Below are 26232 nucleotides of genomic sequence, written 5' to 3' on the forward strand. Positions count from 1 at the left end.
GAAATCATATCAAGCATCTTTTCTGACCATAACGCTATGAGATTAGAAATCAGTTACAGGGAAAAAAACGTAAAAAACAGAAACACATGGAGGCTAAACAATACGTTACTAAATAACCAAGCGATCACTGAAGAAATCAAAGAGGAAATCCAAAAATACCTAGAGACAAATGACAATGAGAACACGACGATCCAAAACCTATGGGATGCAGCAAAAGAAGTTCTAAGAGGGAAGTTTATAGCTATACAAGCCTCAAGAAACAAGAAACGTCTCAAATAAACAATCTAACCTTACACCTAAAGGAACTGAGAAAGACGAACAAACAAAACCCAAAGTTAGTAGAAGGAAAGAAATCATAAAGATCAGAGCAGATATAAATGAAATAGAAACAATGAAAACAATAGCAAAGATCAATAAAACTAAAAGCTGGTTCTTTGAGAAGATAAACAAAATTGATAAACCATTAGCCAGACTGATCAAGAAAAAGAGGGAAAGGGCTCAAATCAATAAAATTAGCAATGAAAAAGGAGAAGTTACAACAGACACTGCAGAAATACAAAGCATCCTAAGAGACTACTGCAAGCAACTCTATGCCAATAAAATGGACAACCTGGAAGAAATGGACAAATTCTTAGAAAGCTGTAACCTCCCAAGACTGAACCAGGAAGAAATAGAAAATATGAACAGACCAGTCACAAGTAATGAAATTGAAACTGTGACTAAAATTCTTCCAACAAACAAAAGTCCAGGACCAGATGGCTTCACACGTGAATTCTATCAAACATTTAGAGAAAAGCTAACACCTGTCCTTCTCAAACTCTTGCAAAAAATTGCAGAGGAAGGAACACTCCCAAACTCATTCTGTGAGGCTACCATGACCCTGATACCAAAACCAGACAAAGATACTACAAAAAAAGAAAATTATAGACCAATATCACTGATGAATATAGATGCAAAAATCCTCAACAAAATACTAGCAAACAGAATCCAACAACACATTAAAAGAATCATACACCATGATCAAGTGGGATTTATCCCCGGGATACAAGGATTCTTCAATATATGCAAATCAATCAATGTGATACACCGTATTAACAAATTGAGGAATAAAAACCATATGATCATCTCAATAGATGCAGAAAAAGCTTTTGACAAAATTCAACACCCATTTATGATAAAAACTCTCCAGAAAGTGGTCATAGAGGGAACCTACCTCAACATAATAAAGGCCATGTATGACAAACCCACAGCAAGCATCATTCTCAATGGTGAAAAACTGAAAGCATTTCCTCTAAGATCAGGAACAAGACAAGGATGTCCACTCTCACCACTATTCAACATAGTTTTGGAAGTCCTAGCCACGGCAATCAGAGAAGAAAAAAATAAAAGGACTACAAATTGGAAAAGAAGAAGTAAAACTGTCACTGTTTGCAGATGACATGATACTATACATAGAGAATCCGAAAGATGCCACCAGAAAACTACTAGAGCTAATCAATGAATTTGGTAAAGTTGCAGGATGCAAAATTAATGCACAGAAATCTCTTGCATTCCTATACACTAATGATGAAAAATCTGAAAGTGAAATTAAGAAAACACTTCCATTTACCATTGCAACAAAAAGAATAAAATACCTAGGAATAAACCTACCTAGGGAGACAAAAGACCTGTATGCAGAAAACTATAAGACACTGATGAAAGAAATTAAAGATGATACAAATAGATGGAGAGATATACCATGTTCTTGGATTGGAAGAGTCAACATTGTGAAAATGACTATACTACCCAAAGCAATCTACAGATTCAATGCAATCCCTATCAAACTACCACTGGCATTTTTCACAGAACTAGAATAAAGAATTTCACAATTTGTATGGAAACACAAAAGACCCCAAATAGCCAAAGCAATCTTGAGAAAGAAAAACAGAGCTGGAGGAATCAGGCTCCTGGACTTCAGACTATAAGCTACAGTAATCAAGACAGTATGGTACTGGCACAAAAACAGAACTATAGATCAATGGAACAGGATAGAAAGCCCAGAGATAAACTCACGCACCTATGGTCAACTAATCTATGACAAAGGAGGCAAGGATATACAATGGAGAAAAGACAGTCTCTTCAGTAAGTGGTGCTGGGAAAACTGGACAGCTACATGTAAAAGAATGAAATTAGAACACTCCCTAACACCATACACAGAAATAAACTCAAATTGGATTCGAGACCTAAATGTAAGACCGAACCCTATAAAACTCTTAGAGGAACACATAGGCAGAACACTCTATGACATAAATCACAGCAAGATCTTTTTTGATCCACCTCCTAGAGTAATGGAAATAAAAACAAAAATAAACAAATGGGACCTAATGAAACTTAAAAGCTTTTGCACAGCAAAGGAAACCATAAACAAGACGAAAAGACAACCCTCAGAATGGGAGAAAATATTTGCAAACGAATCAATGGACAAAGGAGTAATCTCCAAAATATATAAACAGCTCATGCAGCTCAATATTAAAGAAACAAACAACCCAATCCAAAAATGGGCAGAAGACCTATGCAGACCTTTCTCCAAAGAAGACATACAGATGGCCAAGAAGCACATGAAAAGCTGCTCAACATCACTAATTATTAGAGAAATGCAAATCAAAACTACAATGAGGTATCACCTCACACCAGTTAGAATGGGCATCATCAGAAAATCTACAAGCAACAAATGCTGGAGAGGGTGTGGAGAAAAGGGAACCCTCTTGCACTGTTGGTGGGAATGTAAATTGATCCAGCCACTATGGAGAACAGTATGGAGGTTCCTTAAAAAACTAAAAATAGAATTACCGTATGACCCAGCAATCCCACTACTGGGCATATACCCAGAGAAAACCATAATTCAAAAAGACACATGCACCCCAATGTTCATTGCAGCACTATTTACAATAGCCAGGTCATGGAAGCAACCTAAATGCCCATTGACAGACGAATGGATAAAGAAGATGTGGTACATATATACAATGGAATATTACTCAGCCATAAAAAGGAATGAAATTGGGTCATTTGTTGAGACGTGGATAGATCTAGAGATTGTCATACAGAGTGAAGTAAGTCAGAAAGAGAAAAACAAATATCGTATATTAACGCATATATGTGGAATCTAGAAAAATGGTACAGATGAACCAGTTTGCAGGGCAGAAATTGAGGCACAGATGTAGAGAACAAACATGGACACTACGCGGGGAAAGCCGCGGGGGGTGTGGGTGGTGGTGTGCTGAATTGGGCGATTGGGATTGACGTGTATACACTGATGTATATAAAATGGATGAATAATAAGAACATGCTGTTTAAAAAAATAAATAAAATTAAATTTTTTTAAAAAGGGAACAGTTTACTTTGGTCAGATTCTGGATAAGGTCTTCTCATTTTTGTTTTGTTAACCACCTGGCAGACCTAAAAAAAGGTGCGTCTCAAATTTACAAAGACACTGTAAATAGAATGAGTTTTAGATTATTGGCACTCCACTGATATAAATCAGGGGTCAACAAACTACACTCCATGGGCCAAAACCAGACACTAACTGTTGTTGAAAATAAAATTTCACTGGATCACCACCACACCCATTTGTTTATGTGTGGTCTGTGGCTGCTTTCTCACTACAGTGGCAGAGCTGAATAATTGCAGCAGAGACTTTTTTGCCTGCAAAGCCTCCAGTATTTTCTATCTGGCCCTTTACAGAAAATGTTTGCCAATCCCTGATATAAAGTAAAATAAGAAACCCCTCTTGGACCACCTAAGACAGAATTTTCAGTGTTCTTACCTTGCAAAGCTTTTATGAGGATAGATTGGGTTTATTTTGTTCACTACTGTGTCCTCAATGGTGGTAAGTAGTAGGTACTCAATAAATATTGTCAAATCAATAAATAAAAACCATACAAATTCATTTTACTCTTCTCAATTCCTTAGTACTCACGGTCTGAAGCACAAATCCAAATAAACTACAAGTCAGGTTTGCTAAGTGTTAAAATGAAAGAGAAATAGTGACTTTCTAGCCTACATATTATAACAGTTTTCATTTACTCAGCACTGCTATGTGCCAGATACTATAATAAGCACATTATGTACATATATGTATGTGTGTATATATATTTACCTATATGTATATATATTTAGGTGTTGTAACATTATTATTTCCATTTTATAGATGAGAACTTGAGACTTAGAGTAGGTAAATTGTCCAAAATCACATAGCTAGTAAGTGGCTTAGTTATTTTCAAGCCCATCTTCATCCTAAGCATCATAGTAAGTGGAAAGGGGCTAACTCTAATATAATCTAGAATACGAGTAAAATTTCTCTGAGATTTGTCCCACATCTAACATCCTTACCAGATCTGTTCAAAAGTAAATTAGATAAGTTTTTCATTTAGATTAATGTATCTACCTCTAGAAGAGTGTTCACTGGGAACAATCCATACATTTTAAACATCTCTGGGTTGAGCTATATCAGATCACTACTAATCCTGCTTTTCAGACTCCCAGAGATAGCTGGCTCCATTTTGATGTATATAGCTTAACTTACATTAGAAGATAATCAAGGAGTGGCCATAGGATATGCAGAAAATAGTCTTTAATTCTAGAAGAGGTAGCATGGGAGGTGAGACTAAATTTCTGTCAGGAAATTTCTGCTACCTAGTATCTATCTAACATTTTGGCAGATCACTAAGCCTTAGTTTAAGCCCCAGTTTCCTCACTAAAATAAAGAATAATTATACCTATCACCAAGGGTTGTAAAAATCAAGGGAATTAACATATATTGTGGCTACAATGGCGCCTAGCACATAGTGTGCAATAAAGATAATTCTGCATTGTTTTCAATTTTTAAAAATTGAGATATTCATGAAACGTAAAATTCACCATTTTAACCATTTTAGGTGTACAATTCCATGATCTCTAGTGTATTCACAATGTTGTTCAGCCATCACCTAATTCCAGGACATTTTCAGCACCCCGAAAAGAAACTCTGTGTGTATTAAGCAGCCACTCCTCATTCCCCTCTCTCCCCAGCCCCTGAGAACTACTGATTTGCTTTCAGCATCAATAGATTTGTCCATAAAGGACAAATGGACAGTTAAAATGGAGTCATGAAATACATGGCTTTCTGTGTCTGCTTTTCTCATTTAGCATCAGGTTTTCAAGATTCATTCATGTTGTAGCATATATCAGTACTTCATTCCTTTTATGTCTGAGTAATATTCATTGTATTGATATACCTATACCACATTTTGTTTATCCATTCATCAGTTAGTGGATGTTGGGTTGTTTCTACTTTTTGGCTATTGTGAATAGTATTGCTGTGGACGTTTGTGTACAAGCTTTTGTTTGAACACCAGTTTTCATTCTCTTCAATAAATACCTAGGAATATAATTAAAAGGTTATATGGTAACTCTGTGTTTATTTTTTTAAGGAACCACCGAACTTGCACAGTGGCTGCAAAGTTTTAAATTCTGATTAAGTACAATTTGTATATTTTTTCTTTTGTTGCCTGTTCTTTTAATATCATAGCTAAGAATCCATTGTAAAAATCCAAGGTTGTATAGATTTACCTCTGTGTTTTCTTCTAAGAGTCTTATAGTTTTACCTCTTATATTTGGGACTTTGATTTATTTCAAGTTAGTTTTTTTATATCGTGTGAGATAAGGGTCCAACTTCTTTCTTTCTTTTTTTTTTTTGCATGTGGATATCCAGTTATCTCAACATCATTTGTTGAAAAGACTGTTCTTTCTCTATTGAATGATGTTGGCACCCTTGTTGAAAATCAATTTGACCATAGATGAATAGGTTTATTTTTGGATTCTGAATTCTTGTATTGAGCTGTATGTCTATCCATATGTCATGACCACACTGTCTTGATGACTATAGCTTTGTAGTAAGTTTTGAAATCAGGACATATGAATCTTCCAACTTTGTTTTCAGGGTATTGTAGCTATTCTGGGTCCCTGGCATTTCCCTATGAATTTTAGGATAAGCGTGTAAATTTCTGCAAAATGCCAGGTGGGATTTTGATAGGGATTGCATTGAATCTGTGGATCAACTTGCGAATTATTGCCATTTTAATATTGTCTTCCAGTCCATGAACATAGATGCCTCTCCGTTTATTAAGACCTTCTTTCATTTCTTTCAGCAATGTTTTATAGTTCATAGTGTACAGATGTTACACTTCTTTTGTTAAACTTATTCCAAAGTATTTTATTCATTTTGATGCTATTGTCAAGGATTTGTTTTCTTAGTTTCATTTTTGGATATTTAATTGCTAGTATGTAGAAATACAGCTGATCTTTATATATTGATCTTGTATCCTACAGCTTAATACATTTACATCTTAGCTCTAATACTTGTTCTGTGATGCTTTAGGATTTACCACATATAGGATCATGTCATCTGTGAATAGAGAGAGTATTAATTCTTCCATTCTAATTTGGATGCCTTTTATTTCTTTTTCTTGACTAATTGCTCAGGCCAGAACAGATATCCCTCTTACTACTGATCTTGGGGAAAAGGTTTCAGACTTCACCATTTAGGTAGGAGGTTACCTGTGGGTTTTTCATAGATGCCCTTTATCAACTTGAGAAAGTTTCCCTCTAGTCCTAGTTTGTTGAGTGTTTTGTTATTAAATGGTGTTGGATATGCTTTTTCTGCATCAGTTGAGATGACTCTGTGGTTTTTTGTTCTTCATTTAATTAATATGATATATTGATTGGTTTTCATGCACTGAAACACCCTTGCATTCATGGGATAAATCTCACTTGGTCATGGTATGTAATCCTTTTTATATGCAGCTGGATTCAGTTTACTAGAAGTTTGGTGAGGAATTTTTGCATCTGTATTCATAAGGAATATTGATCTATAGTTTTCTTTCTTGAGGTGTTCTTCTGGTTTTGGTATCCTTCCTCCTCTGTGTTTTGGAAGAGTTTAAAGAGGATTGTGATTTCTTCAAATGTTTGACAGAATTCAGTAGTGAAAGTCATCTGGTTTTGAGGTTTTGGGCTTTTCTTTTTAGGACTTCGGGTTTTTTTGGTTTTTATTAACTGATCAATCTCTTTACTTGTTATAGGTCTATTCATTTTTTCCGTTTCTTCATGAGTCAGTTTGTGTGTTTCTGGAAATTTGTCTATTTCATCTGGGTTTCCTAATTGGCATACAATTGTTCACAGTATTCTTAGTGTACTATTTGATTTGCTTTTTGTTTCTTTTACAGTAGATCTTTATTTTCTTAGTGTTTGCCATGGAGATTACAATTAACATGTTAATTTATAGAAATCTAGTTTGAATTAATAGCAAGTTAGTTTCAATCATATAAAAAATTTGGCTCCTGTATAGCTCTGTTCCCCTTCCTTATATAGTTATTGTCACAGATTACATCTTTATACATGTATGCACATAGACATAGATCTATATTATCATTTTATTTGAGACATAGACATTTATTATTTAAGACATTTATTATTGCTTTAATAGTTGTCTTTTAAATCATATAAAAAATTGGAGTTACTAACTAGAGATACATGAATATTGACTTTTATATTTATCTATATAGTTATCTTTATCAGTGTTCTTTATTTCTTTGTATGAATTGAGTTACTCCCTGGTATTTTTTTCTTTCAGCCTGAAGGACTCTCTGCAGCACTTTTTGTAGAGCAAGTCTACTAGAAATGAATTCTTATCTTTTGTTTAATTGGAATATCTTAATTTCTCTTTCTTTTTTGAGGAATAGTTTTGCTGGATATAGAATTCTTGCTTAACAGATTTTTTAAAGCACTTTGAATATGTCATTCCATTAACTTCTGGCCACCATGGCTTCTGATGAGAAATTAGCTGTTAATGTTTTTGAGAATTCCTTGTACGTAATGAGTCACTCTGCTGTTCTTAGGACTCTCTGTGTCTTTGAACAGTTTGAGTGGAATGTTTCTAGGTGTGGATTTCTTTGTGTTTACCCTACTTAGGATTTGTTGAGATTTCTTGGATGTGTATATTCATGTCTTTTATCAAATTTTAGAAGTTTTCAGTTTTTTGGGGTTTTTTTGCCCTTTTCTCTATTCTCCCTCTTGGTCTCTTATTAAATGTTTGTTGGTATACTTGGTGGTGTCCCACAGATCTCTTAGGCTCTGTTCATTTTTCTTCATTTTTTTTCTTCTTTTTGCTCCTCTTATTGGAAAATCTCAATTGACCTATCTTCAAGTTCATAGATTTTTTTCTTCTACCTGCTCAAATCTGCTTTTGAGCCCCTCTAGTGATTTTTTAAATTTCAGTTATTGTATTTTTCAAGTCCAGAATTTTTCTTTAGTTCCTTTTAAAATTTTATGTCTCTGTTGATATTCTTAATTTGGTGAGACATCATTCTTGTTCTTTCTTGTTAGTTCTTTTTTTTTTTTTTTTTTTAAACAGTACCGCTATACACAGTGTAACTTTTTTTTTTTTTTTGGCTGTGTTGAGTCTTCGTTTCTGTGCGAGGGCTTTCTCTAGTTGTGGCAAGCGGGGGCCACTCTTCATCGCGGTGCGCGGGCCTCTCATTATCGCAGCCTCTCTTGTTGCGGAGCACAGGCTCCAGACGCGCAGGCTCAGTAGTTGTGGCTCACGGGCCTAGTTGCTCCGCGGCATGTGGGATCTTCCCAGACCAGGGCTCGAACCCGTGTCCCCTGCATTGGCAGGCAGATTCTCAACCACTGCACCACCAGGGAAGCCCTCTATTAGTTCTTTATACATGCTCTTGAGCATATTTAAAACAGTTGATCTAAGTCTTTCTCCAGTAAATCCAGTGTCTGGTCTTCATCAGGGACAATTTCTGTTAATTCCTTTTTTCTGTGTGTGTGGGCCATACTTTCTTGTTTCTTTGCATCCTTTATAATTTTTAATGAGTACTGGACATTTTGAATATATAATGTGGTAATTAGATTATTTTACCTCATCAGGTTTTTGTTTGCTTGTTTGTTTGTTTTTTGCTGCCTGTGGTTGGTGTTGTTTGTCTAGTGATTTTTCTGAACTAATTTATAAAGTGTATATTCTTTGCCACGTGTGGCCACTGACATCTGTTTGATTAGCTTAGGGGTCAGCTAATGATTCAGCAGAGATTTCCTTAAAGGTTTGGGACCAGAAACAAACAAACAAACAAAAAAACCTCAAAATCTTTGGCAGTGGGTCCTGTGTATATGTTGGGGCATGCCTTCAACACTCAGCTAGGCAGTTTACAACTCATCCTTAGACTTCACCTGCTGCTTGTATACAGCCTAAAGCTCAGCCAGAAGTGAGAATTTAGGGCCGTCTCAGGTGTTTCTGAGCAGCTACTCTGCCTTGGGCACACACATGTGGGTTTTCTGGTGGGAGCATTTCAAATCCCATATTCCCCAAAGCATCTCACTTCCCAGTTTTTCCTCCTAAGCTTTTTGATGTGTCTGTTGTTTACCCCAGCTGCCATCCCTTGCCTCATTTGGCACCTGCTGATAAATTTGCTGTTAAATGTTTTTGACAAATGTCCTGAACAGTTGCCTCTCTACTGGGAGAGATCTGAGCTTGGTAAAATAAAGGTAAGCCCTTTACACAGTCTGTCAGGGAACCAAAAGACAGGCCAGAACAAGCAGCCACAGTTCTTGGAGGACAAAGTCCACTTTGCTTACTCTAACACTAGGAACCCATACCAGTAACTCAGATTGGCATCCTCAGGACCCTTACTGCAAATTATCTACCTTTTGCTTGACTAAGTACTTGACTGATTGCTGGAATCCTTTGACTAGTTTGAAGAGTTCAGATAAAGTTGATTCTGACAGGTTTTGCCAGGTTATTTGCTGTTTCTCTTCAGGGACAGGCCCTTGGAGTTCCCTACTCTGCCACTTTCATTGATGTCTCATCACATTTTTTTCAATTTTGACAAACATATTATTTTCATAGGTTGTTGTTGTGTTTTTTTGTTTTTGTTTAATAAAGAATGACCAGGGACTTCCCTGGTGGTCCAGTGGTTAAGACTCTGCACTTCCAATGCAGGGGGCGTGGGTTCGATCCCTGGTCAGGGAACTAAGATCCCACATGCTGTGCGGCACAGCCCCCCCCCCCAAAAAAACAAAAAGAATGACCATATATCTCTTCTTTACAGAGGTCATCCAAGTATTATGATAATTCATGCCCAGCTTGCCAAAAAACCATATCACATTTAGAAGGAAAAGAATTCTGGCAGTTGAACCCTGTAGATCTCCTGATGTCAACAGTGTTAAAGATGGCCAGTTCACCCATAGTCCTATCAAAAATTTTTCTCTGAAAGCCAGAGAGATAAAACATCTAATTCACTGTGTATGTGAGATGAATGTTCTAACATTCAGGTCTCTAGTAGAAATACGATGTAAAATGTGCCGTAAAAGCCAACATATATCAGGATCTTTACCTTTAAAACTGCAGTTGACCATATTCCATTGTAGTTATGTGGATGTTTTCCACATAGTTTATCAGCTCAGTAGGATTGTAGCAGTTGTTCTCACTGCCTTCCCAAAAGCTGTAGCCCTTGTGAAGTGGCTCAGATGAAATCTACTAACTGAATCTAAAGAATCCACATAGAGAGCTATGATTCTGATGCAATATTTTCTGGGTTTGAATTCTGTTTTCCTCTATTTGCCAGTAGTATGAACTTGAGCAAATTACTTCTTTTTGCCTCACTTACCTCATCAGTAAAAATACTTATAGCTTTGTTATGAGGATAAAATAAGATTCATTAAGTAATTAACTAAAATTTAATACATACATAAGCTAGTTTGAGGTGCAACTTGTCTAGAGCATGTCTTTTAGATAGGAAAACCTCTGAGTTTTTCAGTTCTGTCCACTTAGCATGAAACTAATAAGTTCTTTCCACTTATTAGTGAAATAAACCTACTGGGCAGATTCTCAAGAGGAAAATAGTCAGGCAGTATTTCTGTGTAGCCTGAGAGGCCCATTCCTAAGTCAGAAGAGAACTGTCTGTATCTACAGCTGGATGCAAAACAAAAACATAAAGTTGGAGAACAGCATCGTATCGTGTGATGGTTTGGGGGACAAGGAGGATGGACCAGGATAGTGGGATATAAAGCTAAAAAGACTGGAAAAGACAGATGATGAAGGTTCTTGGGCATTACTGAAGGGTTTGAAATAGGAGAGCCATCTGGCCACATTTACCCTTACGGTATATACTGCGGCAGAAAAATGGAGGATTGGGGTCAGCTTGCCAAGACTGGAAGGAGGGAAATGTCTTAGGTGACTGTTAAGTAAGTCATAAATGTTCCATAATGAGCATGTATTAATTTCGTAACATAAGCAAATTCATACACTCTTATTTTGTAAGAAATCTACTTTTGGAATTTCTCTGTGATAGAGTCCCAATTTAATAAAATCTAAGATTAAAGTCCCAATTAGAGAATGAGAATTCATTTCACACTTGACCTCTTTGCTCAACAAAATCTCCATCACAGAGTTTCAGTAAATAATCATCCTTTTCTGCTACATGCTACCTATCATTTAAGTATAAGGAACGCATCAATTCCATTGAGCAAATGAGAATGGAAATTATAACCATATTACCTGAGAAACTTACTCTGCTAATTTTATAGCTCCTCAGCCCTCCACAAGTCAGAAAAATATTCACACCTCAGTTGAAACTTTAAAGTAGAGTGATTGCCTGGAGCAATAAGCCCCAGAAAATTGGTAGTGAAAGTATTGGTTTATAAAAGAGAGCTTGACAGACCAATTGTAGTCTCACTTTGCCTCTTTCCACCTCTGTTTCTTTAACAGCTATTTAGTCCCAGGTACACAGACTTTTGTTATGTTTTGTTTTTTTAGTCATTTGAACTTCTTAGTAAATCAGTTTTAGGAATTAATTGAACAAATACTCAGCTAAAAAACAAGATAAAATTTAATAAGCAACTTTATCCTCATTTTGCCCCACTATGAATGTTAGTTTTTGCAGTAACTTTTAAATATAGTGGAGATCAAGTTTTATACCCAACTTAACAGTGTGTTCTTTGTTATTGTCATGTATTTTTTACTGGCCATGTAAAATGATGTTCTCTGAGTTTACATGTACACACGGGATTACATAAAATTCAATTTTAATATCCACTTAATCCAAAGTACTCTTCCTCAACTATCATGACCTTTTAAAATATATTTAAACTATGTTAGTAATACATAAATAGTGGGCGAATTTATTTCTGCTATGGAAACTGGACAGCATTGAAAATAACTTATAAAGTACTAAAAATAAAAGTTAATGACAATATACATAACTATTTCTAATTATAATTATTTTGGGTAAATGCAAAGTTAACTGCCTTCAAATAGGCATACTTTTTGACATGTGAAATTGAGATTCCATAGGTTGTTGCTTCATGGTAAGTTCAATATAAATAGCAATGAAGGAACCACATATGGTAAGCCTGGGCTTCAGACATTGGCTTTAGGATTCTCAGATAAATAAAGACCTTCCTTGAAGGCACACGGATGTATTAATTTTTAATTTGTTTCTTTTTGATCTCTTAATTACTGAAAAAGATTTATTGGTTAATTTTAGGAAGGCAAGTGTTTGAAAAGTTTTGCCAAATACTGTCTTCTTTAAATGAATGTATGGTAATGAAAAGTTAAGAGGAGAGCCAAATTAGATTGAATAATTGTTCAGTCATGTGGGTCAGGCTAGTTGCATAGCCTGGTTGTTAGACTGATTGCTCAAATTACATTGCCTGGGGTCCTGCACTTGGTTGGCTGTCTTCTCAGATCTTAACAAGGTTCTGGGAATTTCTTTTACTGACAAAGTTTGCTTTGTGTTTTTCCCCTCCCCCCACCCCCCCAGGATGCTTCATCTGCAGACATTAGAAAAGCATATCGTAAGCTTTCACTAACTTTGCATCCAGACAAGAATAAAGATGAAAATGCAGAAACTCAGTTTAGACAAGTAAGTGAAATATGCTGTTATTGTATATGTATTTTTGTGATAATTTATAAATAAATGTTTATGGTAGAAACAGTAACCTACACGTAGAATATTTCCATTTAAAATGAGATTGTAGTTTAGAAATATAATGTGTACGTATTTATTCAGTTTTTTACAAAATATGCTTTTACCAACATTTTTTTATATTAGAATCTCTAAATTCTTGGGGGTCATAATTGTCATAATTTTCTTGTCTAAATTACAGTTTTTGCTTTTAAAAATCACATGTTAAGATAATTATTAGTTTTGCATCTTTCAAAAAGATTTATTTTGGTATCAAGCCTTTTTTAACCTCTTAAGGTGCTACCAAAACCGTAAAATGTTACTTATAATTAAGATTTTATCTGTTCATTGTATATATGAGTGCCTGGGGTTTTTGCATGTGAATTATAGTGTGTTCGTCTCCCTAAGTGATTTCCTATAGTTGAGATTATTTTTAAAGTAATGCTTCTGTTTTAGTTGGTGGCCATTTATGAAGTTTTAAAGGATGATGAACGAAGGCAGAGGTGAGTGTTCATCTGCTTTTGAATTAAGATGTTATACTTTGATGTCTCAGTTTATAAAGGAGAGAATTGTCTCGTTAAACATTTTATTATAAGTTAGTATTTTATTTTCGTTCCTTTCAAGATGTGCATTGTTTTTAAAACGTATGTTTATAGGAGAGTTAATTTCTATTGAAAATATTCACTAGGTTGATTCAGTACTTACAGACTTCAGGATCATGGCTTCATTAGCTAATATTTTTAACGTTGAGTATCTATGCTCTGGGAAATAAAATTCCACTTGACTTCAAACAAATGCCTATTCATTTTTGATATATCAGTAATTGCTCCTATCTGCGCTTGGGGGGCTTTCCCCCCCCCCCCCTATTTCTTAAATGTTTTGCAATTAGGCGATTAGTGATATTCAAGTTATTACCATTTCTTGGTGTTTCCTCATCCTCAAAATAATAAAGCCAATTTGTGAGTGAGAGAACAGACTTGTATAAGTCTGTAGAAGATAGGAGTAGAAGAAAAATATTTGCTTCTTTCTCCTATTTCTTTGGCCTCCATCCCTTCCCTTCCTCTGCTCCAGTGATTCTGTGTTTAGGGTCGAACGTCAGAGAAGAGGCAGCCACCTCACTCTGAGACTTCTCTGGGCCTCTTTCAGCAGAGTAGTAATGTATTTATACAGTGGTTTATATGCTAGTGACTTAAGAGGAGATTGCAGAGAGACCCCCTTCCTCTGCTCTTCCGAATGTGTGGAAGGTAGACACTACTGTGACCGGTTTCAGAGTTTTTTTAAGTCAGACCCACGGTAAGAAATACATTTTGCATCATGCCTCAGGACACACACACACACACACACACACACACACAGACACAACTGAAACAAAAATTTGACAAAACACTTCTTATTGTGTGTGAAACAGACTGATGTTTTCTATTCTAGGCTAGTCTAGACCAGTCTTCTTTCTTTTTAAAAACAATGCTGATTGTGGTCCACTAAGTTGATTTCAGGAGATACTAGTGAGCTACAATCTGTAGTTTGAAAATAGTGCTTTACAGTAAGAGTACCTTTAAAGCAAAAAGTAGGTATTTGAGATTTTAGGCTAAAGCCAGCCTAAATATCTGTATCTCTCTATGGAGGCTAATATATCTTAAAGACAATCCAAAAAAGTATGCAATGTGACCTTCTGAATCTTTCTTCAAATGTATTACCTGGAATTATTCTGTATCCTACAATGTCAGCTACCACTCTTGGTTCTCATCTTAACTCTTTAATTTGAATACCTCGGTTTGTCAGGTTGCAAAGCAAGGACTCAGGATATTCTCTTGAAGAGTTCTTTGCTTTATAATAAGGGGCTGGCATTGGTCCAGATACCATAGCAGACATTCCTCTGGTTTGAGATAATCCATAGTGTTGAAAGAGTCCTACGAGTGTGTTGAAAGAAGTGTTGGTCATTCTGTGCATATTTTCTAGTTGGTTTCTCTCACTGAGCCCCTAGTTTTGTTTCACACATCAAGAACGTGTCTGTAAAGATAGCTTTATTTAGTCTCTCTACATCTTTGGCATCAGATTTTGCCTTTTTGTTTGTTGTTATTTTAAAAGTCAGTAAACTTTGTAACAATTTCTTCCAATTACCGAAATTATTTATATCTTTTCAGAACAAATCACTTCTCATGTAAAAATTGTTTCTTCATTAACATAGACTCATCTAACATTTTCTTTTTAGGATTAGTTCCCTTTGCATTTATTGTAGAGTGTTAGTAGAAAAAAATGGATCTGACAGTTACACAAACAGCTGTAGTATTTATACCCCTTGAGGCACAAGTAACTCTTTGGTAACTGGTTTTCCTTGAGGCAAAAGTCTTAGCTAATCAAGCTGAGAATCATTCCTCTAAAGCTTGCGCCTGAGGCCTGGTGACCTATGAGTATTTAAACATATAGGAGAAATGCACCTCTACAGACAATTATCTAATGTTTATAATTCCTTTAGAAAAAAAGAAAACATAGTTTTATCTTCTGAAAGAAGATTGTCTTATACTGATATTTAAAAATGCTCTTTGGTATCACAATTATTTATTATAAATATTCATTAAATAAGTAATGTGTAACCTTCCATGAATTTGTAATTTGGAAAATTGTTGTAGACATTTTTATCTATTTAGTTCCCTTACAAATAATTGTATTTTCACTGAAATCAGGTGCATTTTAAAAATTTTGGTAGAAAAGGGAATAGCATTGAAATAGATAAAATAACAAACTGGGTAACCTTTTTTTTTTTTTTAAGGAATAGGCAAATTTTATTTTTTTAAATAGCCTTATTTAGGTATAATTTGCATACCATAAACGTTACCTATTTTAAGTGTACAATTCCATGATTTTTAGTAAAAATACCTATTTTAAGTGTACAATTCCATGATTTTCAGTAAAGTTACAGAGTTGTGCAAACCACAACCAGTGTTAGACCATTTCTGTCACCTCAAAACATTCCCTCAAGTCCATTTGCAGGCGTTTCCCATTCTGATCCCAGCCCCAGGCAATCACTGATCTCCTTTATGTGTCTATAAATGTGGTTTTTTCTGGACACTTCATATTAATGAAATCATCTAATATGTAGTCTTTTGCATCTGACTTCTTTCCATTATCAAAATGTTTTTGAGGTACATCCATATTGTAGCATATACCAGTAGTTCATTCTTTTTTATTGCTGAATAGTATTCCACATTCCACTTTTGTTTATCCATCCACCAACTGATAGACATTGAGGTCGTCTCCACTTTTTGGCTATGATGAACAACGCTGCTGTGAATTATCACACACAAGTCTGTGTGAATGGATATTTTTCATTTCTCTCAGGTAGATTCCTAGGAGTATAATTGTGAATAAACTTTTAAGCTTTTTTTTTCCTCCCAAAGGCATAGACTATAGCATGAAAAAAGTTTTCCTGGTTCGTGTAAGGGAGATTAATATAGAAGTCTTCTGAACTCCTTAGGTAACTTGCTTATTTTAGGAAATAGCAGCTCAGCTATGTCTGACATAAATTTCTGTCCAAGTGCCCTGAGTGGTAGCTGGAATAAAGTACTGAGTAGATCCTAATCACTACATATATACACTAGATTGTGCTTTAGTAATATTAGTATATTTACTTTTGTTTAAAATCTATTTTAAAATTTTACCAGTATTCTTTTGCTAACCCTCTTGTGCAACTTAAAATTTTTTTGTCTATTTTATGGTACTATATTTGTAAAAGTTCAATGTATTTTTTTAGTTTACTAAGTAAAGTCACATTTTATTTACAAATCCAATGAAAAGTATAGTTTTCTCAGCTTTAATCTGCGAAACTTTTTCAAATCCATTACCTCCTTATTGTAAATTTGATTACAGGTGTGTTTGAATAAAAATAAACATTAACCTGAGAATAAGAAATCTTTCTTAGTACCTTCCCTAATTAGGAGATATTATAAGACACGTATTATATACAATATATAAAGTGCTGTGTACCACAATTTTTGGCACATATGTACATTTTATAAAGGAGAGTAAGATCAATTAATTTAAGCTTGTTTCCTGTTTATGATCTTTGTACAATTAATTTTTATTCTTAAGTTTCAATATGTGACCTAAATAGATGTTGTTGTTACTCTTTTAAGCTAAAAATTCTAACTTTTTACAATGGGAGATTCACAATTTAGGCAAATGCTAGAATTATTTCAATATTCATTTTCATAATATACATGTTTTCTATTTTAATTTCATAGTTACTATTTTATTCTTCAAAGCATGCTAATAATATTTTTAATTTACATACTTTTTTTTCTTCTGGTAATTTAAACATTTTTAGATTTACTTTCCAATGTTTGTATTAGGCTAAAAATATTTGATGAATTGCAGACTATAGAATGGAACTCACATAATTATGTAACCATTATTATGTTCATCATGTGCATTTTAAGAAAATCAAATGACGTAAACATGTATTAGGCCATATGTAGAATTGATCAATGTTTTAATTTCTAATTAATAGTTCCATATGATTTTTTACATTAGTGATATTTTCATCATAGAGATTTACTTTTGTATTTTCTTATAATATTCATACATGTGTACATTCTTAATCTGATTTTAACAAATTGTTAAGAGCAGTTTGTATGAGCTTAATTATTTTAACAGTGTTATGTGTTAAATATAGAAAAGGCATAACAGTGATGTTTTAAATTTTATGTGTTGTCAACACAACATTTTTTTCTTAAATAATTTATGAATATAATGTCTGTGTATATTTTAAGAAATATCTTTATTTTTTCAGTGTTTCAGGAAAGCAGTGATTTATCTTTTAACAGCATATATTCTAAAAAGTGAACTATAATAGAAGCTATCTTCCCTTAAAATGGCCAGTCGTGTGAGCCATAATGTTCATTGATAGTAAAATCAATAGAGCATTGATTCTAAGCTTAATCCTTGGAGACTGTTGTTTAGAGTGGCAGACGTAGCCTAGTAAATATCTAGTTTTGTTTAATGTGTTCAGTGCATAAGGTTTTGCTATCTTGAATTTAGCTGTGCACTAACAATTTATATGTGGGGTAGAAAATAGTAGCTATTAACAGACACATAGCATTTCAAAGGTGATGGTGATAAAATATTTGATACGAGATTCGCAGCTATGAGCTCAGCTGGGTTTTCTTCCAGTACAGTTTAGATCTAAAACAAATTTAACACTTAGCAATGCTCTTAGGGAATTGTCGCCACTTTCTTAGATGTTCTTTATTAATAGCCACACTTTTTACTTGAAGTTATTTCATGGGAGAGATTAGCTGAAAATAATTATTTTTATATTCTGCCTTTTTTCCTCAACAAATCTGAAGTAGAATGTAGATTCAGAATAAATTCAGGACTTCATTCATTGGACTTCATTCAAATGTTGTAATCTTGCATTATACCACTTGAAACCTTTTTGCCAATCCATTTCTAATCTAAAATGAGTCAGTTTTTACAGAAATAGATTTAAAGATAAATTTTCGAGGACAGGAATGATAACTTTTGATGAAATCGTGTTATTATGTCTTGATATTAGTGTTCAAGAATTGCTATGTAAATATTGAAAAAGAATATTTAACATCAAACTTTGGCCCAGCTACTGCACAACCATATTTTAATTAGCAGATTCTTGTATACTACACAATTTGCCTGCCTTTAAGAGTTTAGTACCACTAATGTCCTTTGCTTTGAACATTGGTTATTCTGATCTGCCATTATTATTAATAATCTAAGTTGATCCTAAAAGTCACGTTTTCTAGATAGCCTGATAAAATATATTTTGAATTTATAACCAATATTTTTTGTACCGAAAAAGGAAGTTGCCTGTAATAAATCCTCTGCTTTATTTTTTTAAGCATATCTCCAAGGTATCAATTTAATAACTATCAAAGTAGCTACTGCAGTTGTTGCATTTAAATTGATTTACATGTCAAGACTGGCAGTTTAGCAGCTGCGCTATTATTCCTAGATCGGTCAATTTACTTGAGAAAAACCTACTACTGAGTTCTACTGACCTGCCTGACAATATAGGCCCTATTTCTATTCCTGTAATTAGGCCTGCGACTAACTCAGAATATTTTTAATTAAAATATTTTGGTCAATGTGTTGCACCAAATTAGGCCTTTCAGTGAAGATTTAATTCTGGAAATAGTGTGATTAGAATATTTAATGAGTTGTGTTGAACTAAGATTAACAGGTTGTGTGTTTTGAACATTGTTTGTGTGTGACCATTTTGAGTTTTACAATCATAAATGTTATTCCTGATTTTTAACCTTAAAAATATTTGCCTCAATAACTGACGGGTAAATTTAAATTCAGTTGAAATTTCATTCTAAAGAAAGCAGATTCAAAATGCATTACTAGGAAAGCTGTTATTTGTTATGTTCTTCCCTTTCAGCAAAGCCAAAAAATGAGGAAATTGCCACTTAAATGTTTACAAATAAACAGTTTTATCAAGAAATTGGTTGTTTCCACATCTCCTAATTTGGGAATTTTTTATTCTCTAAAGGAATGTGACCAACATAAAATTAAAAAGTGCTTATTTTATAGGCTCTTTATGTCATTAAGAAGCTTTGATAAAATGATAAATATTTCAACCTTGAACCCTTGTAAAGGGGTGGAAATAAAAGCACTGACTAGAAAATTTATCCTGATTTTGATTCCATTAATATATAATTCATGGTAGCAAATAGAGCTCTTATCTTGATTTTCTCCCATTGAGAGCCTTCCTCTTGTTGCTGACTTTCATGGCGGGGCCCCTCTGCAGCCTGCAGTGGAGAGGTAGCCTCTATGGCTCCTTCAGCCTAGCTGCCATTACAGGAGTCACATCACTGGGGTTTAAACACACAGGGTCTGGGATCCACAGCAGATCTCTGTGTGCCTTTTTGAAGGCTGTCGGTGATTGGATACAATGTTTTGATTTATAGGCCATTGTAATGCTGATAATCTATATAAATGTTATCTCTTCTGGAGAAATTCTTTTCTCTTTCCTCTTTTTACGTATAAGTACAAATAAAGTTTTTTGTTTTTTTATTTTAAACTCCCTATGAAAAACTGTTATATTTGCTGCTGTAGGTATGATGATATTCTGATCAATGGACTTCCAGATTGGCGACAGCCTGTTTTCTACTACAGGCGGGTGAGAAAAATGAGCAATGCTGAGCTGGCATTACTTTTGTTCATTATTCTCACAGTGGGTCATTATGCTGTGGTTTGGTCAATCTACCTGGAAAAACAACTGGTAAGTATTGGTAATAAATCAAATGATCTAGCCTCCTTAATTTTACATGGAATTTCAGACATTTATTTTTTCAACTGATAAAAATTTCAACTTTTCTGTATATACTCCTTATCCTAATATTTTTTGTACTCAGCATTTAGTATTTGATATGTTTCTATTTCAAGAATCCATGACATAAGAAGAAAATATGTTTCTTTTTAAAAATGTGGCATTTGAGTTTGTTACAAAATTTTGTGAAGGCTCAAATATCTAGCTGAAAATTAGAAGGTAGAGCTATGTTTTCTTAATTGTCACCTTCCAGATATACATATTTTTTATGTAAAATGATTTTAGAAATTTTTGCATCGCAGGCCCTTATATAAAGAATGATTATTTTAAAAGCTTTTAACTCAGTAAAACTTGAAATGAGTATAATTTTATAATTTCAGAGATCAGTTGGTTAAAAAAATATTACATTTTTCTTAGCCTAATATACTACTACATAGTGTATTCTGCTATGGGCTTTTATTTATATGCTAAAGATAAACATATTTATCAGTATTCATGAATTAGCATCTGTTTACTCATTCTTTTTGAAGTGACATTATTAAAGTTGGATGAATGAGAAAAAGTAAGTTGAATGCCTTCTCTTCTTAGAAAACTTTGATTGCTATGGAGATACACATGACTGACAGTGCTGAACTTCATGTGTGTTTAAGGACTGGTTACCATGGCAACAGTTATTGTTAAAGATTGATGATTTTACTTAATCATGTTGGACCCTACATACATTTGCATAAATGTTCTTCTATAATGTTTACCCTTCACAGAAGACTCTTGATAACATTTGAAGAGTACATGTTAATGATAACCTGTAACCATAATTTTTTCCACATTAAGGATGAACTGCTTAGTAGAAAAAAGAGAGAAAAGAAAAAAAAGACAGGCGGGAAGACTGTGGATGGATCAAAACTTGGTGCTTCAGAAAAAAATGAAAGGTGGGAGCATATAAAAACATTTTATAATTCAAAATTGTTTTAAAATATGTCTTTAACGTGATTCAACTTCATATGTATATCTATTTCAGATATGCTAACATTTACATCTGTATTCAGTTTATAAAAGACTAATAATGTGCCATAGTTTATGAAACACATTCTAATCTTAAGCAAAAGTTCTACAGGTTTTTCCCTTTGTAGAGTGTTCATATATATTTAAATAATTAAACCCCTGAATTCTTGTTGTTTGAAAATTTTGTACTGAACTTTAGAAACAGAGTATTACTAGAAGAGTCTATCACTGTAGAGTTTAGCTCAGGAGTGACAGTATGTAGAGAGACAGTGATATGCAGCACACTCAAAGAGATACCACCATTTCTTCTATTGATTCATAGGAAGAAATAAAGGGTTTAAATAGTTCACACAGCAGGGCAGGAACTGGATCAATGTGAGATGGAGATCAGAGACTATTCTGCCTGTCTTCTGTTCTGATGACATCAGTGAGTAATGCTTCAGTGAACTGCAAATGACATTAATTTTTATGTATTGGTTTGTTTATGCTACAGTCTTCATATCTGCTTGTCAGCACTTGGGGACACTCTGATGATGTTTAGTCTTTTACCGCTGAAGTAATCATAAGGTCTAAGAATTCATTTTGCCAAACTGATGAAAAGTCCAGGTTAGAAACAGGGCTTTTGTTTCTTTATCTTTATAACTTGATTACAAGTCCCCTTCCCCAGAATCTTAGCCTAGATTCTCTTACTTATTATACATAATTGCATTTGTTGTACTAATATATTTTATGATAGAATATGTCAGATTAAGTGATAACTGTCATAAATATTTCATTGAAAAACTTCTTCCTTTGTTGAAATAGCCATTCAAAACAGAATTCATGATTATTATAAAAATATTTTGTCTGTCAGCTTTCTTTCTATATTTTGCTTCTATATTTTTGCTTTTTGTTTTCCCTTTAGATTACTGGTGAAACCACAATGGCATGATTTGCTCCCCTGCAAGCTGGGAATTTGGTTTTGCCTTACACTAAAAGCATTGCCTCATCTAATCCAGGTAAAATGTACCTCTTTCTTATAATATTAGATGCTTTCACTTTAATTATTCATGAAATAATTTATGCCTGCTGTCTGAATGCTGAATATACAGTAGATGCTTCCTAATGATGATTGAATGAATAGTATAAGTATAAACCTAATTTAGAATAGTTCTAAAATTTATTTAGGTATCTATTCCTATAACTATCTCTTAAACTGCTTTTATAACACCTTAGAATTCCAAGACACTAAAAAAAGGAAAAAAGCAATACTATCTTTTTTTTTTTTAACATCTTTATTGGAGTATAATTGCTTTACAATGGTGTGTTAGTTTCTGCTGTATAACAAAGTGAATCAGCTATATGTATACATATATCCCCATATCCCCTCCCTCTTGCATCTCCCTCTCACCCTCCCTATTCCAGCCCTCTATGTGGTCACAAAGCATCGAGCTGATCTCCCCGTGGGATGCAGCTGCTTCCCACTAGTTATCTATTTTACATTTGGTAATGTATATATGTCAGTGCTACTCTCTCACTTCGTCCCAGCTTACCCTTCCCCCTCCCCATGGCCTCAAGTCCATTCTCTATGTCTGCATCTTTATTCCTGTCCTGCCCCTAGGTTCATGAGAACCTTTTTTTTTTTTTTTTAGATTCCATATATATGTGTTAGCATACGGTATTTGTTTTTCTCTTTCTGACTTACTTCACTCTGTATGAGAGACTCTAGATCCATCCACCTCACTACAGATAACTCAATTTCATTTCTCTTTATGGCTGAGTAATATTCCATTGTATATATGTGTCAAATCTTCTTTTTGATAAATTATTTTTTTTATGGTTTCAGTTTTATAATTTTTACTTCATTTTTTTTAACATCTTTATTGGAGTATAATTGCTTTCCAATGGTGTGTTAGTTTCTGCTTTATAACAAAGTGAATCAGCTATACATATACACATATCCTCATATCTCCTCCCTCTTGTGTCTTCCTCCCACCCTCCCTATCCCACCCCTCTAGGTGGTCACAAAGCACCGAGCTGATCTCCCTGTGCTACGTGGCTGCAGCAATACTATCTTTAGGACAGATATAAAAGCAATAAAAATTTAATCATTTAAGGCATATCCAGTAAAAAAGAACAGAGCTCAAATAGCTTGTCACCATATTTTAATAGCATTTAATTAAGTACATAGTGTGAAAAAAAAAACACTTTACATAAGCATTGGTATAATTAAGCAAAAATATATATAGCTTTCCATTTTATTTGCAACTTTAAGAGGAGTCAAGATATTTTGTCTTAAACTGGTAATCAAAGTTTCTGTTGCTAGTCAGTCTTCCTCTAACAATAGAATGTACATATCATATTTATGTGGCAATTTCTTATTTTTTTATATTTAGCATACCAACACATATTCTATTATTGCTTTGCTAATTTTAATTGTTGTATCTGGTTAGAAGATTTCCAACACATAAACAGAATATTTGAAAGAACATATAATAGTTTTGGTGTACAAATTTTGAGATTCTTTGAAGTTGTAATTTTGGAGGAAATGTTTCATTTCAGAAAATACAAAGAGCAAGAGAGACAGACAATTTGTTTAATTCTACTCACTTTTTTTCACGTAACAGCTGTTTTTCCTAATTGTTTAAGGAAGTGAATGACTCCAACTTCTGTACTTTATTCCTCTTTTTCCTCTAATAATAAAAATTTTATATTTGAAGGGAAAATGAACTAAAAATTACTAGTGTGTTTCTTTCTAGCCTTTGAGAAATTATTTACCAGTTCTTTTGTCAAAATAGTTTATCTTAACAGTTATTGCTTACAGAATCATATATTTTGTTTATAGTTAATAGAGACAATTGAAGTATTTTGGTAATTTAAAAGCTTTTGTTTTTAAGTTGTTTATTTGAAGTTTTATGTTGTTTATTTGAATAAAAATCCACAATCCTTGTATGCTATGTATGTAAGAGTTAATAAGAGAGAGGGGAAAGTATATTTATCATACTGGTATATTTATGAGAAGATGTGACAGAAAAATATTTTAGGACATGATTTCCTATATTTTTTAAAGAATGATTATTTTTTGCCGGCTTTAGAATCTGTGCAATAGGCAAACCAGAATGTAGATGAATTTAAAAGTATAGTCATGAGGCAGTATAAATAAAATATCACATAAAATGTCAGTCTGAAACACTTCTTTGTAATTTTAATCTAAGTCATTTGAAACAAAGTTTACTTGGTAAAATTAACATATTTCTTGGTTAGCCTGGAGTAATTTGCAAAAACAGAATCAATATATTAAGATGGCTTAGATTTACATGTTATTGTTTTGCCTCATCACAATTTGTAGAAAGCTTACAAAAATAAGGAATTTTATAAAAACGTTTTAGCCTCTTCAGAAACTTTCTTAAACTGTTGAATCAGTTTGAAGTTTAAAGTTTTTCTCATGCTCACTAACAAAATAATGTAATATAGTAGACTCTGATACAAATTGTAATAGTGAAAGTATCTTAGACTGATAAACATATAGCTTATACTTTCATAAGCATCAGCAAAGCAATACTGAATAGTTGCTATTAAGATTAGATTGTCTGCTTTTTTTTTATCTGCTTTGACCTCTGTATTAATTTATCATTCATAAAATCGTGTAATGTGAATACATATGCCTTATCTACAACACTGCAATTTTCATGTGACACTTCTATGAGATCTTCTTAAATAAGGTATTTATGAAATTTAGAGGAAGCCCTTTTTACCCAAAGCAGTCTGGATTAGTAACTGGCACAGTGGTGATAAAAGAGCCCTACTAGAGCCCTCAATATAAAAAAATGATACACATGACCTTCAACATTTTCTTCACCACTCTTGTGATACAGGGCCACTGTTTTATTTTTAAGTAGGAGTCCTTTTTCTTGCGTAAACCATACCTATCATCTTGGTTTCTTTAAGGACAAATTTCCAGTTGATTTCTCTAAAGAAGAGTTAAACCATACTCTTGTGAAGCAATGTAGTTGTGTAAGCCTTAGAGATTTGTATGATATCTGTCACTCAGTCTTTCATCATCGACTTATTTACATCTAGTTAACAGCATTTTTAGCAACTCTTTCATTGAGCTTTCCAAAGCATCCACTTGGTTTTCATAGAAACAACTGTCATTTTCTACTCAGTTTTCATCTTTTTAATATAATATTTAATTGAATCGTATAATTACAATAACATGTATCACTGACACAGATAGGTTTAAGAGCTAATACAACCAGCTCACATAAGCATACAGTTAGTTAAATAGGTATCAGTTAAGGGAGTTTTACTTCCATGTGTGAGTCCCTTGAATTTCATGGAAAGTTCATTAAAACTGAGCTGCAGATATTCTGTGTAAGCAGACAGCTGTTGGATAAGATGGAGTATCCAAGCTAAAAGTGGGAGATTCAGAGACTTCCAGCAAATGGCCTCACACTAGCAGAACTGGTACCCAAATTTTGTCCTTGTCATATCAACAGCTCTTCATCTTCAACTGTTTTCCTCCCACTCTTCCTCTAAATACCCATTCCTTTATTACACTTCACATGCATATATGTTGGTTATCCAGTAGGATTTGAAAAAGTGGCAGTTCTGGTTGAGCTTATGCTCCTGAGTTCACTGTTTATTACTTAGTATCTAAGATCCCTAAGAAAATTTCCTTGTTGCCTACTTATTTTACCTAAATTCTTTTCTATCCCTTTCCCAAAAAAATTACAGATGAGAATAGTTATATCGTAGTTATTTGATGTATAAAACTTCTTCTGGTTATATTTTTAGAAAAACAGTTTAGCAGGTTCAATAAAAATTTATTAAACACAGTATCAGAACAAGAGGCTATAGAGATGAACATGCTTTCTTGGACCTTACAGTCAGGTAGAGGTTATATCACATGAATTAAAATAATTGGGACACAATATGGTATATAAGCTTCATATATGTAGTATA

At 33.7% G+C, this 26232-nt stretch overlaps 1 protein-coding gene across 2 annotated transcripts in view; it reads left to right on the forward strand.

The window, feature by feature from the left end:
• The window catches only part of DNAJC1 (DnaJ heat shock protein family (Hsp40) member C1), a 200909-nt gene that overhangs the window by 60120 nt on the left and 114557 nt on the right, over positions 1-26232 (forward strand). For both annotated transcript variants that reach the window (XM_061181597.1, XM_061181595.1), the window contains exons 2-6: positions 12837-12938; positions 13437-13483; positions 20073-20238; positions 21118-21215; positions 22193-22286. In XM_061181597.1, coding sequence (XP_061037580.1) covers positions 12837-12938; positions 13437-13483; positions 20073-20238; positions 21118-21215; positions 22193-22286 — 507 coding nt within the window. The remainder of the gene's footprint in view (positions 1-12836; positions 12939-13436; positions 13484-20072; positions 20239-21117; positions 21216-22192; positions 22287-26232) is intronic.

Source organism: Eubalaena glacialis, chromosome 2, assembly GCF_028564815.1.
Source record: "Eubalaena glacialis isolate mEubGla1 chromosome 2, mEubGla1.1.hap2.+ XY, whole genome shotgun sequence".
NCBI lineage: Eukaryota > Metazoa > Chordata > Mammalia > Artiodactyla > Balaenidae > Eubalaena > Eubalaena glacialis.